An 18,071-nucleotide genomic window follows, 5' to 3' on the forward strand; every position below is an offset into this window, starting at 1 on the left:
AGCGGTTGCTCCTCAAGGGAGCGATCCTAGATGCACAAGCTAAGGCTATTCCATCTTGGAGGAAAGGCAGGAAAAGGGCACAGCATCCCCCTTCTCTCAGCAAGGAACTAATGGACCTCCTGTGTCTAAAAAGAAAGACCTACAAAGGATGGAGCAAAGTCAAGGCTGCAATGGAACTCCAACTGGCTACTAGGGTCAAGGACAATAAAAAGTCCTTTTTTAGGTATGTGGGGAGCCGGAGGAAAAGCAAGGGCAACACTGGACCACTACTAAACCAGATGGGACAACTGACGATCGACGCCCAGGAAAAAGCCAACCTACTAAATGGGTACTTTTCATCAGCTTTTCACCAGTCCCATGGGACACCTCTGCCCATCACAGGACAGGGAGGCCCGAGTGAGGAAGATTTCCTGCCCTCCATCAATGCTGACCTTGTGAAGGAACACCTTGAGAGGCTGGACCCCTTCAAGTCAGCCAGCCCTGACAATCTACACCCCAGGGTACTCAAGGAGCTGGCTAGCATCATAGCTCAGCCCCTGGCATGGATCTTCAAGAATTCCTGGTGTGCTAGTGATGTGCCCGAAGATTGGAAGAAGAGCAATGTGGTGCCTATCTTCAAGAAAGGGAGGAAAGTGGATCCAGCTAACTACAGGTCCATCAGCCAGACCTCTATCCTGGGGAAGGTCTTAGAAAAGATTATCAAAGAGGCCATTCTTAACGGACTGGCTGATGGCAACATCCTGAGGGATAGCCAGAAGGTTTGTTGTGGGTAGCTCTTGCTTGACCAATCTTATTTCATTTTATGACCAGTTGACCAATCACCTGGACAAGGGAAAGGAAATTGATGTCATATAACTTGACTTCAAAAAAGCCTTTGATCTGGTATCCCATGATCACCTCTTGGCAAAACTGGCCAACTGAGGCCTCGGGTCTACCACAATCTGCTGGCTCGGGAATTGGCTCTGTGGTCGGACCCAGAGGGTGGTGGTTGATGGAAGTCAATTGTCATAATGCCCTGTCACCAGTGGGGTTCTCCAAGGCTCTGTCCTTGGAGAACCCCACTGGTGACAGGGGGATCTATATTGGTCAACATCTTCATTAGTGATGTAGACATTGGAGTCAGAAGTGGACTGGCCAAGTTCGCCATTGATACCAAACTTTGGGGTAAAGCATCCACACCTGAGGACAGGAGGGTGATCCAGGATAACCTCGACAGGCTCAGGAAATGGGAGGATGAGAACCTGATGGTGTTTAACACCAGAAAATGCAAGGTTCTCCACCTTAGGAGGAAAAACCTGCAGCATCCTAATAGGCTCGGCAGTGCTACGCTGGCTAGGACTACGGATGAAAGGGACTTGGGGGTTATGATTGACCACAAGATGAACATGAGCCTTCAATGTGATACTGCAGCTAGTTAAGCGAGAAAAATGCTGGCTTGCATCCGTAGATGCTCCTCAAGCAAATCTCAGGACGTCATTATCCCATTGTACTCGGCCCTGGTGAGACCACAGCTGGAGTTAAGCGAGAAAAATGCTGGCTTGCATCCGTAGATGCTCCTCAAGCAAATCTCAGGACGTCATTATCCCATTGTACTCGGCCCTGGTGAGACCACAGCTGGAGTACTGCATCCAGTTTTGGGCTCCACAATTCAAAAAAGATGTGGAGAAGCTTGAGAGAGTCCAGAGAAGAACCATGTGCATGATCAGAGGTCAGGAAAACAGACCTTATGATGAGAGGCTGAGAGCTATGGGACTCTTCAGCTTGGAAAAGTGCAGGCTCAGGGGCAATCTGATGGCCACCTATAAGTTTATAAGGGGTGTCCACCAGGATCTGGGGGAACATTTGTTTACCAGAGCACCCCAAGGGACAATAAGGTCTAATGGTTATAAACTCCTGTAAGACCATTTCAGGCTGGACATAAAGAAGAGTTTCTTTACTGTCTGAGCCCCCAAGGTCTGGAATAGCCTGTCATTGGAGGTGGTTCAAGCACCTACTTTGAACACCTTCAAGAGAAATTTGAATGTTTATCTTGCTGGGATCCTATGACCCCACCTGACTTCCTGCCCCTGGCGCAGGGGGCTGGACTCGATGATCTTCCGAGGTCCCTTCCAGCCCTAATGTCTGTGAAACCTATGAAACAGAGCCAAACTGGATTCTGGATCCAGGACCAAGAACCACAGGGAAATGCAAAGTCAAAGTCAAAAAATAATTCAGAAAACAGTGTCAGGAACCAAGCCTCAGCAGAACTGTTGACTGGCCTGCTCAGAGTCCCTGACAGTACTGGGCCCAGTATGGTCTGCCTGATCAGCGTCCCTGACAGTCACACCAGTTCTTAACAGCAGAAAAACAACTGAGGACATGAGCAGACCTAGAAGTTTGAAAAGGGGGGGGTGCAGACGGTGAGGTTTATCATCACATATAAAACAACCCATATTTTTCTCCAGTTAAAATTAAACTAGAACCTTTACTAAGGCTATATTATTCAATTTAAGATTGAGGCAAAAACAAATATAATTTATTTGGAATGAGTTAAACGCAATCTGTAGGGCTATGATATAGGAGCTTTATTACCACAAGCAGCTAACAGACAGTGGAATAGGAGAACAAAGAATAGTTTGATTGTTGGAACATCAAGACCATTCAAAGGAAGACAGAGTCATTAACACCTGTTGAATGAAGAGTTTAGATAGGCTCTGGATGATTATAAAGAGCCATGAAATCAAGTAACTTTCTCAGCACTGCTCGACTAAAAATGTTACTGCCAAGCAGCTGGTTTTAAACTTCGGGTGGAGCAGAAATCAGAGTGGGGGCAAGCGCACTAGTGCACCCTACCTGGATCTGCCGCTTGGCTCAGGGTCAGTTTCCTTATGGAAGTCAAATTTTCAGATATCTGGTCTGAAAAGCATTATTACTTTTACTGAAATTAGATTTATCATGGATTGTGATTATAATGATCTATAATTATGCTTAGTATCATAATTATATTATGACATAAAAGAGGTAGAGTTCTGAAGGAGCAGATGAATTCCTGCTTTGAACCATTTATTTTAAGAACATTTTGCTAGCATGGTCCAGTCCCAGAAGGTATTCTTCTAAGGATTTTCTTTTAAATAACTGAGGTCTTCATCTCTATTATAGCAGAGTACAGTGCAAGAATAAAAGAGAAATACCATTATATCTTGCCGCATGGATACAGTAGGGGGACCTGACTAAACTGCAAATGCATTAGCGCTTCAAGGATGTTCTCATTTCCATTCAACTGTCTTTTCCCCAAGTGATAACCAAAACTTTCTTGAGTGTAGCATTTTTATCCTTCTCTGGTGATAACAACCCCAAGACCTCCAGATGCAGTGAGGATAGGTAGGAGATATTCGCATAGTTTTATGCTCTCCAAATATTATTTTTAAATCAGGGGTTTTCTTTGGTGGAAGTTGTGTGGGACGGCACTGGTTTATGGCCCTCTACAGCAGAAGAGCAGTGCTAATAAGGCCAATATAGCATAAAAGTAAATAATTACATTTCGTTCATTCTACAGGTTAGTTACAAATAAACTACTTTAAAAACTTTTCATGGTGCAAACAAACTTAAAAAAACCCCTCACAAACAGCACTCTTAAAGCTGTACATCCTTAGCACAAGCACCTGGAATACTACCATAACAAAAAATGGGCAAATTCTACTTGATGAATAGTCTATTCAGTGAAAAATATATATTCAGGAAAACTAACAATGTTTGGATCGAATTCGGAAAACTGTTCAGGCTGAAACAAGGGTGGGAGGTGAAGGGGAGGACCGAGAAAAATCAAACCATTTCATTTTAACAGTTACAAAATATGTTTGTTCATTTGCTAACTACAAATTGTCTTTTCATGTTTACAAGGGGTTTACAAAGAATGGGGGGAGGGGGGTGGGGTTCAGGTCAGCTGAAATCTTTTTCGAGTTGAAGGCTTTTTTACCATTTTTTGGTTCAGTCAGCAAACAAAACAATTCATTTATGCACATAGCTCTAATCATAAGCCATATTTCACCTGTACATAAAAAGCCAAAAAAGAATACTGCAGGACTTTCTACTGAATTTACCTTCTGATTATATAATGTGCGCTGTATCTTAATGTTTGTTTAATGTGTTAATCTGTAGCAGGTTCTCTGTCTTGCTATTTTCACTGTATTGAGCATACTGTAGCTTGCAAAAAAGCAATGAAATAATGGAATGGTATACAGTACTTTACATCTGTTGTGCTTTCCAGCATTCTCACCTGCTTCTCTTAGAATTTAGATTCAGCTTTGGAAAGACCATTTTAGTACCGATGTAAAAGATGACATACACACACCATAATAATGAGCAACAAAAACTGACTGAAAATTGTTTTACATTGCCAGAAGAATTTTATCATATAAAATCATTATTAGTACACAATGTGCTAAACTAAAATAAAGATCTGAGTTTGAATTGAGAACAGTACTTCTTTCTATTGTCAAATCCATACTCTCTCATACACCTGCTTGTAATTCACAGGCTATTTTACTACTTTGTTATCTTCTTTATCCACAAGGTGGCAGTAATGATACAACCAAAGGGGACTTCTCTATGTAACATGGTTCCCACCCCCACTGCCTTTACCCCATAAATATCTCCTACAGTTAAGGGGCACATACGGTAGAAAGATATTCCATATTTCCTTTGATAAACTTCAGTTCCAGATTAGATTACCTGCTAAGGATTTTGCATTGATTCATTTGTTTCACTTGCCATCTGTAATTTATTATGGCTACTGATATCAAATGAACATGTCAGGACTTGGAGCACTGTGTGCATGACAGAAGTTTTTTGTTCATCTTCATACAGTAATTTTAAATTTACCAAATATAGGGGGGCAATGATTTGTCATTGCAGGAACCTGATCATATAACAGTGAAGAAGAAGATGCTTACTGATAGCTGTTGAAAAGATCTGTGCAGGTGCCGTTGTTTTTGCAAGGCTCTGGGTTACATTCATTGGATTCATATTCGCAAAATGTTCCTTCCCACCCTGGCAGGCAGACACACTGGTAGCTCTGTAATGAATTATGAAAAATAAGTCATTGCTGTCAATTTTTGTCTTTTTGAGTACATTTGTACAGGTGCTATTACTGGTTGGTGTTTTCTTTGTCTTTGAAGAAGTATCCAGGTCTGTTTACTCATTTTAAAAATTGAACGCCTCAGAAACAAATTTACAGTTTTGCTGAATAATATGCTGAAAAAGATTATATGACATAAATGCTATACTAGGTAAGAAAACATCTTTTATTGTATAATAGCATACATTTATAATCAAGGGGAATTAAATAGTATTAAATGATAACAAAGATAAACACATGAAGGAATATGTGAGAAATAAACATTTGCCTAAAAATATCATTTACACATTTTTAAAAGACAGGGCAATTTAATCATTTTATAGCCAGTTATATCAACATATCCCATCTATATATGATGCTTCAGGGAAAGGTTTTAAAATACTAAGAATCAAAACAAAGCATATTTTTGTTGTCTATATCATATCTAAAGAGAAAAGCTTGAGAACATCTGTTGAATGAATATTAATTATGGATGGGCTGCAGTGCAAACACTTCTACTCACCAGGGGCTTAATTCACTTGTTTTGATAACATGTTCCCTTCTAGCAAAAAAAAAACCATTTCTTTCTACCCAAAGTTAGGAAACATTTTCAGGATAAACATGAGTAGTGCAAATTATTTCAGTGCTCCCTAAACAGCATGTTGGGATTTAGGGGAAGATTTTTAACCATATTTACATCCTCATAATCATGTCCATTAATAAGCCAAAAATCATAAAATATTAAGATGTTTCAGGTAAATTTATCAAACCTGAATGTCTAAAATGAGCTTTTAAAGTCTGAATATGAGAAGTATGGTCTATATTCACCAATATTGTTGAAAACCATGGTGGCCACATAAGTAACTGGTTTGAAGATCATGTCACTTGTAATGTTATTTTACTTATTATTTTGTATAAATATATAGTTGAGTCTAATTGAGGCACCTGGGTGTTAGAGAGTGAGACTTTCCACTTGTGTGTGTGTGTGGGGTTATATTTATAAATCATAAAGCAATAAAGCATATATAAGCATCATAAAGCAATAATAAAACAAGTTGGAGCATCATGTCACAACAAAAATTATCCTTATTGATTTATGAGAAATACCTATTAGAAAGCAGGAAATAGTCTGAAAAGGAACCTTTGCAGCTGCATGAGGGCAGGACATTTGGGAAATTGTGTAGCAGATGAACAAAAATTTGGACCTGTATAAAGATGCTGTGACTGCTATGCTTATGTCCCTATGCAGTGGGAACCCAAAAATGTGAGTCTTGAAAAGTGAAAGGAAAATTAAGCAACCATTGCTATTAAATAGCCTCATCCTGCCACTTTGAGTTTAAGAAAGTTTTAAATGAGAGTGCAGGGCTGCTTAACAGCAGTATGATATAGCACAGGAGTAGGCAACCTCAGGCATGGGTGCCAGAGTGTGGCAGGCACAGGCATTTTGCTTGGTGCATGTGCCTCTGGGCAGACAGCAGGGAAGAGGCTGGGGCTACACTGACACAGTGAGGATCAGGCCCCTCATGGCTTCCCCGCCATCTGCCCTGGCATGCTAACATCTTATACATTGAGGTTGCATGTATTTTTGGCACTCTGCCCAGAAACTTTGCTTGACCCCCTAATATAGCATCTGCTTGCATTCTCTTGACCAAAGTTTGGGTAAGAGAAGAAGAGTCAAAGGAAATAAGCAAACAAGAGAATGTAAGAAGTGAGAATAATTTAAAGATATTCTAGAATGACAGGTTAAAAAAAAGTAAAAGGTTGCTCACAGTATACTTAGTGGTTTTATGCCAATTAGATCTGAGTTAGGACAAGATATAGCTTAAATAGGGGATAAAAATAGGCATATGGTAATTAGAGTAGAACATATTAGGAACATTTATTTAAATGTTGGCTTTATTTAGTAAACTTTTTAATACTGATTCAGGCAATAGAGTATAACTTTCTCGGTTTACCTCAGAATATTTGCTCTTCAGCCTTGAACTACAGTTCTGCTGAATAGCTTATCTACAGATAAATCAAGATAAGTGCTCTTTTAAAATCCAGTTTAAACCTAGATAAGAAGTCCTTTTCCTTAACATCTTTGAGACTCTGAAAGACTTCAGGTTTTAAAAAGTTTTTTTTTAATTATTTCAAATGTTAAGAAGATTGTTATATTTTTAGATGAATGTACATTTTATCTATTTTAATCATTTCCTTGGTATGCTTTACCTGTTTGGTCATTTATATCTTATCTGTATTTCATTATTACATTTGCTATCAAAATGTATCTACATGTATGTTTATGAGTATCTAATATTGGTAGAACTGGCTTTCCAAACCTATGGAAATCAACAGGAACTCAGGGGGTTAACAAGAGGAAGGAAAGAAATTAAATGCCCCTTGGCACCCTGCCATTTGTTTTACATCCAAATCCACTCTGAATGGGCTGGAGACATTCTGTGTTTGTGGCCAGTTATGAAAAAAAAAATTCCATTGCACCCCTCTTCCTCTCCCTTTTAAATATCTTCTATTATATGTAGGCAGTTTGCTGCCTCTGTGCTACCAAACAGGACACATTTTGCTTGTAACAAAAAAGACCCTGCATTCTAAGACAGAGGTGCAAACTTGTCGGCCAATGCTAGAGAAGCAAGCAGTGGCAGAAGAGAAGAGAGCAACAGCAGATTGAGATAAATGTAGAGACAAAGAAGTGATCATGGAATGGAAATGCTTTTTTTTTTATAATGAGGGAGAAACTGCTAGATTGGGAGACCATTAAAGAGACAGACAACTTTCAGAGAACTGTGCAACAAGAAACAAAACAAAACAAAAAAAAACAATTTTGGTAGTCTGCACTACCATGTATCACACATGTAAGTATCTTCCATTATATTTGAAATTAAATTTAATGTCCAACTGGCCTTTTAAATATTTTAATACTTTTATTGCATTGGAGCTGTTGCTGTTATTGTTTGAATCCCTCTGTTTGGAACATTTTGTAGAGATATGAGACTTTTTAACAGAATACCAAAAATATTAGAGAAACAAATACACTAAAAAACCTGTTATGACTTGTGAAAAGTTATACAGTTTCTCAGTTTAAGTCTACATATACTCCAGGCACTGGAGACAATAACTTTTTCAGTATTCAATCAACTATTCCAACATAGGTTATATAGACTATCCAACATGCTATGGAGCAACCAGGAAGCAATATTTAAGAAACAGCAATAATTCTCACTTCTTAGTCATTCTTAAAAAATATGGTAGCTCTTAATTTTGACCAGTCGTTGAAAATTTTTGCTTGGGTATTTTATTCCTAACTACGGTATTAACGTAGCACAGAAAGAAAAAAAAAAAGTATCATAGCAATACAACTTCAACTATTGGAAAACAGAGTAAAAAAAAATAGCTAGCACTTTTGACTTTTATGTCTCTGTGCCTCAGTTCTCCAGATGAGACCCAGAGATTACAGCCAAAAGTGTCAGCTAATTGTATAGGCTTGATTTTTCAGAGTGCTACTTCACAGTCTAATAGCACTTTTTATATCCAATGCACACCTCAAATCAACTTCAATTGCAGCTGTAACTGTACAGCAGTTTTACAAATCAGACCCCATATGTCTCATATAGGGCATCCAGAAAATCAAGAACATCTATTTAGTAGACAGCTGTGAAAATTTAGGTTTATCTGACTTGCCCAGGATAATACAAGAACTCTGTGGCAGAGACTGGAATAGGATGTAATAATCTCCCAGGGCAGCCTTCAAATTCTCTAACCATGAGATCATCCCTTCTCTTCTTTCAGTCCTCTCCCTCATTCAGTATTCAACTTGAAGCTTCTTCAACAATTGAGACAGGGTCCTGCAGACAATGGCTTCCTGCACTAAAAAGCCTTGATCTATCCAGGGATTCTATATAGAAAAAATGCAATACTTATGTGATAATTCTATGTTGTATCATACTTCTATTTATAAAGGAGCAAATTAAGGTTACGTGCACAACCTTAATTCTGTCTTTTCCTAATTTAAGGATGTTTAACATTGCATTTTGCAATGTTAGAACTAAATCCTGTTTCACCTTTACACACCTATATGGCACTTACATAGCCACATACATGCAGGGTTTTTTTTTCCTAAGTAGCTTTTAAATTCTATTTCTATCTGTAGCAAAACAGGGTCATTCAGATATATGCAGACATATGGGAAATACAACAATGGAGAAGGTCAAGGGCCTTTTAGGACAGTACCTCATGGAGTCACACTTTTTTTGGATTGTTTTCTTCCTCCTAGCTGCTCATATCTCCTCTTTCTGGCTGCCCAGTGAGTCAAGTTTCAGAGAAGAACTGAAAAGTGCTTAGTGTAATGTCTAGTTCATGGCCTGGTGGTTAGACAGGCAAATAGCCATATTAGTCTCAAGTTAGGCAGGATAGATTTGCACTTTATAGATGAACTAAATCAGGTATACGTAGCATAAGCTTTTGTAAGCAGTACGTTACTTGTACCTAATGAAGTAAATTTATTCTGCCTTTTGCCTGTGGTTAGAGTCTTTTGCTGGGCAGTGTGAGATTCGTGGTGTTTCTGTTGGAGGGATGGTTAGAATCTGGGTCTCCTGCCCCCCAGGAAAAGTACAATAAACAGTAGACTACTGAGCTAAAAGGTAGGAGGACCCCTTCTTTCACTCCTTCTTCCAGCCAGTCAGTTTTATGCAATTATACTTTCAGGATTTCACAGCTTTGTGTGTGTGCCGGGGCGATTTTATTTTTCCCCCAAAGCCTACATAACCAGAGTGGAGTCTTCTGAGCATGTTCAAAAAAGAAAGCACAGGGGAAGCATAATTATACAAGTGATAATAGAATCCAAACTGTGCATAAGTGCCATAAATCACTATTAGGCAGTCATAGAAGTGCCACTTAAGTGAGAAAAAGTGAAACAGTATTTAGCCCTTGGTGTTCTTTTTCTACTCCTTTTACTCTTGCCTGTTTCTGGGCCAATTTACTTCTTTCTGCTCCATGCCAGACAGTTCCCATTCTGCTCCTGCCTTACTCATCCCATGCAGCGCCTTTTCTATCTCTCCTCCTGCATAACCTCCTTCCTTCATTTTTTTTTTCTACCTGCAGTCAACAATGATTGGGTCTTTATCCTACCTTTTCAGAAAGAGAGAGAGAGAGAGAGAGAGAGAAAGAGAGAGAGAGAGAGAGGGAAATGCATGAAATCATATTACCTAGCTGAAAGTTAGGAGCCAGACTGCAGTTAGAATGGTACCTTGCCCATCTCTCATGACTGTGAATATCACTGTCAGTCTCTGAAATGCCTACCAGGTCCTTCAGTACCTTGGGATGAAGTTCATCTGGCCATGCAAAAGATCTCCGACTGTCTCTCATAATTTCATGTCTTGGCTTGTCCTCTTCTTTATCCAGATAATGCCTATGAGGTGGCTAGTTGCTGCTTAACTTTTTTTGTGAATACTGAGGTAAAATAGCTGTTGAGTAGTTCTGCTTCTTTGTATCTTCTGTTAAGAGTTCCTCCTGGCTAGTTAAAGTGTGGACCCACAGGTTCCTTGGTCTTTCGCTTCTGCCCAGTATACTTACATAACCCCCTCCAGTTATCTTGGACCTTCCTTGCCAGGTGCAGTTCATTCTTTACCTTTGCCTTCCTTATTTTTTCACCACAGGTTCTTGCTATTTCCTGGTGTGCTTCCTTGGTGATCTTCCCATTTTGATTGCCTATGTGCTTTCCTTTTGCATTTGAGCATTCCTAGAAACTCCTTGTTTAGCCACATTGGTATCTTGTTATTCTTTTTGTGCTTCCATCATGTCAGACCAGTTTCTTGCTGGCTTTCCAATTCTGTGTTCATTAGAAGCTCCCAGCACTTCTGGGTGCTTTTATGCATCAGTCTGTTTTCCTATGGCACCATGCTTATTAACTCTTTATGTCAGGTGAAATCCACCCTTTTGAAATGCAGCATCCTAGTTTTGCTGACCTCCTGCTTTCCCCATCTCAGGATCTGGAATTTTATCATACCATGATTGCTTCCTCCCAAGGTGCCCATCATCTTCACATCCTTCATCAGTTTTTCCTTACTGGTCAGGACAAGATTCAAGAGAGATGATCCCTTACTTATATCTTCCATCTGCTGCAAGAGAAAGTTATCCTCCACATAAGTTAGGAACTGACTATTTTATATTTGACTGTATTGTTCTACTAGCAAATGTCTGGAAAGTTGAAATTTCTCATCTTCACCCTCCCATAGCTTTTGAATAGATTTGTCACCTCTTTTTACTAATTTGGTAGCCTATAATAAATCCCCACTGTTATATTGGTGCTGCATCTTTCACTTTTTATCTTTACCAAAATGCATTCTGCTCTGCTAGCATCTTCCTTTTGAACCAGGGAACAAGTATATATGTTTTTGACATACAAGTTGACACCACCACCTTCTCTCCCAATCCTGACCTTCCAAAACAAAGTGTAAACCTCAGTGTTGACATTCCAGTCATAAGACTTGTCCCACCAGATATTTGTGATACTAATCAGGTCATAGCTCTTTTCACAGGCAGCAGCTTCCAGCTCATTTTGTTCATTCCCCACACTTTTCACATTTGTATACATATACTGGATGTATTTTGCATTTTGACCTACTTGCTTCACTTTTGTGCCACTTGTTGCTGTCCTGTGGTTCTCTGGCCATTTCCCAGAGTTAAGATGGTTCTTTGAATCCTTTCTCCTCTCGATTGTATACTCTGCTGCAGGAGGGTTTTGTTCACCATCCCCCATGAAACCTAGTTTAAAACCCTCCTTATCAGGTTGACCAGATGACATCCAAAGATGCTCTTTCTAGTTCTGGTCAGATGCATACCATCTCTTGATACCAGTTTTCCTCCCCAGAACATTAACCATTATTGAAGAATCCAAAACCTTCATATTGACATCACCATCTTAGCCATGCATTTACTTCCAGGATGGACATGATGAACCCTGCCTGGGTCCATGCCTTCCACAGGGATGATTGATAAGAACACCACTTGTGCTCCAGGAGAGATGACCAAACTAAACAAAATGTATATCACAAGTACTTTTGCAACTATTCAAACAGCAGACAAGGTACCTAATCTCTTGTTTCCAGGGTCAAATTTTGTTTCGTATTTAATCTCTTGTCCACATACCATAAACCATGCATGCACACCTGCACTGCTTCATCCAATTAACTGTAGCTGGTAAGAAAGTTTAATTTCAGAACATTTTCATGTTTTGTCCCTTCACAGCAATTCCAGTAAAGAATTAATAATTTTGTTAAGCCTTATTCTATGTTGTTACTAGAAAATGGCAGCCAAACATCTGACAAATATGTAAAAGGTTCATATCACACAACAATAATCTGAAGTATGAAATGTCAAATTGTGAAATCTATGGTTCATATTTGTAGCTTAAAACAGTTTTATCATCATACAAATATGGTTCAATCTTGTTTTGATTGTTCCATACCTCTCTGGAAAATGTTAACACAGTTCCATTTTCATTTTATCAAAATTTTGTGTGGGAAATTTTGACTTTTTGATGAAATAGACAGTAATATAAAAATTGCCTGAAAACAGACACATTTATGCTAGAATCTGAAATATATGGACTCAGATGGTACAGTGATGCTATCTGCGAGGAGCAGTTCAAGTCAGTTATGCTCCCAGTTTTCCTTATGCTCTGGATTCTTTAGTCTGGCCATCCCTCTTATAAATTTTTCTGCCTTTTGTTTAAGATAAATCATGTGTCTCAAAATTCTTTGCCTACGTTAAGTGATGTATTCCAGTAGGAGAGCTAGATTATATAGAAGCGTAGGAATATACTAATTTGGTTTTCAGGCATTCATTTTTGTCAACATAATATCAACATTTTATACTGAAAGCATAGAAACCTAGAAAATAATAATAATAATAATCCTAACTGCAATACTCCCATGAATCTAAATCATTAAAACCTGATATTCTGTATATAGTAAACCAGGAATACTCAACCCCACACATGCCAGATCCAGCCCACAAAGCCATGCTATCTGGACCACAGGGCTGCGTCCAAAAAATTGGTAGCAGAGGAGTGGTGGCAGCTAATTGACGCTTCCTGCTGTCAAATTTTTGGACCTGGATGGAGCCCCGTGGACCAGATATTATGGCTCTGTATGCCACGTGGGCCTCAGTGGAGCTGCATCAGGCTGAGTGAGGTGGCGCAGAGGCGAGATGGGTGGCACAGAAGTGTGTGGGGCAGTGCAAGGCCAAGGCCAGTAGCAAGTCCTGGCATGTGGGGCATGATCCTGGTGTGCAGGGTCCAATCTAGCCCACGGACCAGCCTTACACCACTTATCTGGCCCAAGGAGCCAAACAATTGAGCACCACTGTAGTAACAATAAAATCCTAATGTTAGTTTTATAGCAATACTTGAATGTTCCTCATTTGAATCATTATTGTATTTGGTATTAACTTAGAAGACCATAAGATTAATTGAATGAAAAAAAATCCTTTATATTTTTAATATGACAAAGAAAACTGAGGCTTCAATACCATCACAAATAAACATCACAGATTAAAAAAATCAGGAATCCTATTCATCTTCAGCGATGTTAAAAAGTTTAAATAACCCAAGACTGTAACCAAGAGGTGCATAGATAGAAACCAGGCTGTGTTGCACTATTAGAATAGTAAATTGTTTACTTATTCTCTACAGTAATGCAGAGCAATGGATGCTGTTTCTATTTTCCTTAGATGGGAAATAGCTAACATTCATGCTTATATGTCCTGCATCACTACAGTTTCCAGAATCTTTGTCTTTAGTTTGGGGTCAAACATACTTCAATAGGTCATACCAGATCAACATTTGCTTCGGAAAACTGACATGAATCTGTGGCACTCAGAGGATGTGTTGAGGAGGATAGGGAGTTATGAGGTTATATGTATATGTTTGTGTTGTTCTCTCCCAAATGAGAGGCTAGAAGTGATAAAAGATGGAAGCCCACTGAATGAGGCATACAATTGGTATTTGATACTGGAGATGCGTATAGCAGTGTTGAAAAGTTAAGACAAAACCTAATTTGTTATCAGCACTAAAGAACTGAACATTCACTTAAAAGTTTCTTTAAAATATACTAGTATAATGTATTAATAGAATTATTAACTGAATATCTATCACTCTACAATTCAACATAGCTATTCTAATTTCTGTTCTTTCTATGATTCAGAGAAGAGCGTTTGCTGCATATGTAGAAGGAGGCACTTCAAGAAATCCACATCATTTTGAATGTTAAGTTGCACTGTCCATTTCATTGACTATCTACAAAAGCTCAGATAATATCCTGGGACATTCAGATATTAACTGAATTCCAGTTCTTATTTATACATCTTCGTCAAACCAATAGGACATGCTGGAAATGCTAATGATATATTCAGGTTATGATATGTTCTAGGTAGATAATGGTATATTCATTCCTTTTCTTCAGCTGCTTATATTTTTGTGCCTGAAATTACTATACATTAATTACTTAGTATATATTAATTAATAATAAAAAATATTTTGTTTCAATCATACAAATGTGCAATAAGGTTTATAGGTAAAACTGAAAATTTTGAACTTGCTGATTTTTTCCAGACTTTAAATAATCTATTAACTAATTTACTGAGAAAGCATATTTAAAACCTGCTACTAGAGCCAAAGTCTGATCAGTTTTAATTAGTTTTGTTTTGCATAGGAACAGTAAACTATATCTGCATATATTAAATACGTCTTAATAAATGCATGCAGATGGCTCATACCTGTCTTGTAATGAAAATATACCTATTAGAATTATTTGCTGAGCATTTCTCATTCTACAATACAGCATATCTAGTTGTTTTAATTGTTTCTTCTATGAATCACCAAAACCCATGCATTTCATACATAAACAAAAGAAGACACTTTTTTATATACAAAGTTTGCATTTCCAAAAACAGCAACTGAATGTGCCTGCCCCACTTGAATATTTTTGTTCATCAAATCTAGTATATATCTAGAACCATAACTGAAATAGTTTGTATTTTGGGTCCTCAGGAAAAATTATATTAAAATGGAATAGTATGTATTTGTTTGGCAATAACCGTAGGACCATGTTCAGATGGTCCTTGGGGACCAGTAGTGGCGGTGCACCTTGCACCATCACTAGTTGTGCCTGGGGAACCAAACATCCACATGCACTCTGGTAAGTTACCCCAGGTGGGGTAGGGGAGGCTGGCTCAGCAGCCCTACTTGGGGTCCTGGGGACCTCCTGGGGCTGCAGCAGCGGGGATACTGCTGTGCAGAGCCTGGCTGGCAGCAGAGTACAGCTCTGGCCAGCCAGGCTCTGGATTTGGGCAGTGCATGCTGCCACCATGTGCACTAATCCGCTTTTTCTTTTGCAGGTTTTTTTGACCCCTGGATATCCAGAGGTCAAAACCCACTCCTCTGAACTGTTCCCTTGCAGTACAGAGAACAACAGAACATTGGCACTGCAGATGTATCTCTGGCACCACTTACCACATGGCTGTGTTATAGGGCTGTGCGAAACAGCACCATTTTGTTTTAACTTCTGTTTCACCATTATGATGGGACAGTGTTTTGTTCTGAGTTTTGTATTGTTTTGAAAGCACTGTTCCATTTTGTTTTGTCAAAACTGTTTCACTGTTTCAACATTTTGCCTATAGGCTATAATGGGGAAGCATGAAACTGCCTATAACTTTGTCATTTTTTGGCAGATTTGGATGAAAACAGCAGGTATAGGTAGCCCTTTGTGAGGGCATGAAGTGTTTCAAAGAGGTAGGTCCAGGGGTTTCTGGGAAACTGCGCCTCAAGCTGCTGACAAGCAAAACCTATGAAGTGTCACTGGTGCTGGGACCTCTACATGACATGGTAGCGTTCCCCAATGAGGCTTCCTCCTATTCCCCTACAGCCTCAGTCTGTTCCACCACTATTAAGTCCATGAGTTTTTGTACCCAGGAGGCTGATGAAGTGCAGTTCATAGACACGTCTGTAAAAAGTGTTTTGGAAATTCAAACAAGCCCTGAACCTCGTTAACCTCATCACCAGAAGCCAACTTCCTACAGCCCAAAACTGAATGGATCCAGTCCATGCTGTGACAAGACACGCAAAACCTGTCAACAATATCTCCAGTATGGAGGTAGCTTTACAATACAATACACTTGGTGCCCTGATGGAAAATACATGGAGATACCAAGAATAACCACGCACCAGAATGAGCACACACCGAAAATCTATCAAAGACAACAACAGAAGACCACCTGTCTCCAATCTCTCAGGCCTGATCCTCAAAGGGAATTTAGAAAACACTTTTCACAGATGAGCCTATGAACTGCACTTCATCAACCTGCTAGGTAAAGAAACTCAAGGACTCAATATAGACATTGGAATTTTGACATACTACAACCTGTTAGACATCTGACTCCCCAGGCACCTCTCCACATTTACCTGCACTGCTACATCCCCCTTCCCCCTCCCCCCCAGCCTGTCCCTCACTACCTGACACTTCCATTTCCATTTTAACTGACTGGATTTCTTGCCTGCATGGCATGCCAGCCTCTGATTTCTTTACTATTCCTTCCATCCAGGAACAGCACACACACCAACTACAGTTGCTTCCTCAGCCGCACAAAGGGTTTTTCAGCCTGAAAGCTGGCATCCCAGGCAGCTAAGCAGAGCTCATCTGGAACCTCACACCTCCACTGCAACCAGCAAGCCCTAGGTCTGTCAAAGACTTGACGGGTCTGAGCTTTCCCCAGCCAGGACTGTGTGCATGCATGTGGTGGCTGGAGGTTATGGCACCTCCTACGCACCTTTCACCATGGGGATCCTTGGTCCTTTCATTTCCTGGGGCTGCTGGGCTGCCAGCAGTCCCACCAGGCCTCCCTACTCTGACAGAGTGCATTTTTAGTAGTCATGCCCAGGACCTGGGGCCTCCTCCTTCCCCATAGCCTCAGTCCATACCTTCAAGTTCATCCTGGCACAGGAGCTCAGCAGGGACATGTTATTCCCCTGTTGGCTGGTGATGCACTGAGTGCCTCCTCCAGCTCTGAGAGCAGGGCATTAAATGTTTTTGTTTGTTTGTTTGTTTTGTTTTTTTAATGAAGAAAGGAAATAGGTGCGGACAGAGTGAGAAGGGTGGCATTCACTCCATCTGCACCTGGAGCTTGGGGAACCCTAGCAGTGGGAGGTTCACCTTGAGGAATACCAGCTGCTCCATCAAACCAGGATCCAAGCAGGTGTGATGGGGTGTCACTACATCCCAAGCAATGCTGAATACCCTCTTGCTTGGAACACTGCTTGGTGGACAGGACAGGTGTTCCTGGGCAACCATGGACAGAGCCGGACACATCTGTCTGTGGCTTGCACAGCAGGCCAAGGGGTCGTACAGCAGCAGCTCCACATCCTCAGTGAGATAGGTGGCCATCCAGGCCTGATGGTGGGGTCTGGTGCCTCTGGACCCCACCATGGAAGCCATGCCCTTGGCCCACATTGGCAGCACCTGTGGTGGAGGATGAGACTGGCTGGGGGATGGCATGCTAGCATGGGACAGTGGATTCCACTCTTCCACTTCCTCCCACCTCTGCTGTTGTGCCTGTTTGACTCTCTTCACCAGCACCTCCATACACTGATTCACGATTTGGATGACGCATATGCTGCTCTTCACCTTCAGGTCACACATGGCAGCCAGCACATGGACTGTACTGGACCACAAGGGATCAAGCTATTTCCTGATGCCCTCCTTCAGCCACTTCACCAGTGCTTGGACATCTGGTGACAGCAGCCTGCCCCAGCCAGGAACATTGATCCCCTGGAAGCTCTCCATTTGGCTTTGAAGTTCCCTCACTACAGGAATCACCTGGATAAGGAGGACATCACCAGTGCTGAGGGTCTCAGTGGCCTCGAGGAAGGGCTCGAGGACCACCAAGATCTGGAAGATGGTATCCCACTCAGCTCTGTTAAGGGGGG

General features: G+C 40.4%; 1 protein-coding gene across 1 annotated transcript in view; it reads right to left on the minus strand.

Annotated features, from left to right (window-relative positions):
* LOC102385954 (protein eyes shut homolog) overlaps window positions 1–18,071 on the minus strand; it is a gene marked incomplete at its 3' end in the record, with an annotated part of 147,677 nt that overhangs the window by 53,134 nt on the left and 76,472 nt on the right. Inside the window, exon 4 of the mRNA XM_014523622.1 lies at window positions 4,932–5,053. Within this exon, the coding sequence (XP_014379108.1) occupies window positions 4,932–5,053 (122 nt within the window). The remainder of the gene's footprint in view (window positions 1–4,931; window positions 5,054–18,071) is intronic.

Source organism: Alligator sinensis, unplaced genomic scaffold (genome assembly GCF_000455745.1).
Source record: "Alligator sinensis unplaced genomic scaffold, ASM45574v1 scaffold960_1, whole genome shotgun sequence".
Classification (NCBI taxonomy): Eukaryota; Metazoa; Chordata; order Crocodylia; family Alligatoridae; genus Alligator; species Alligator sinensis.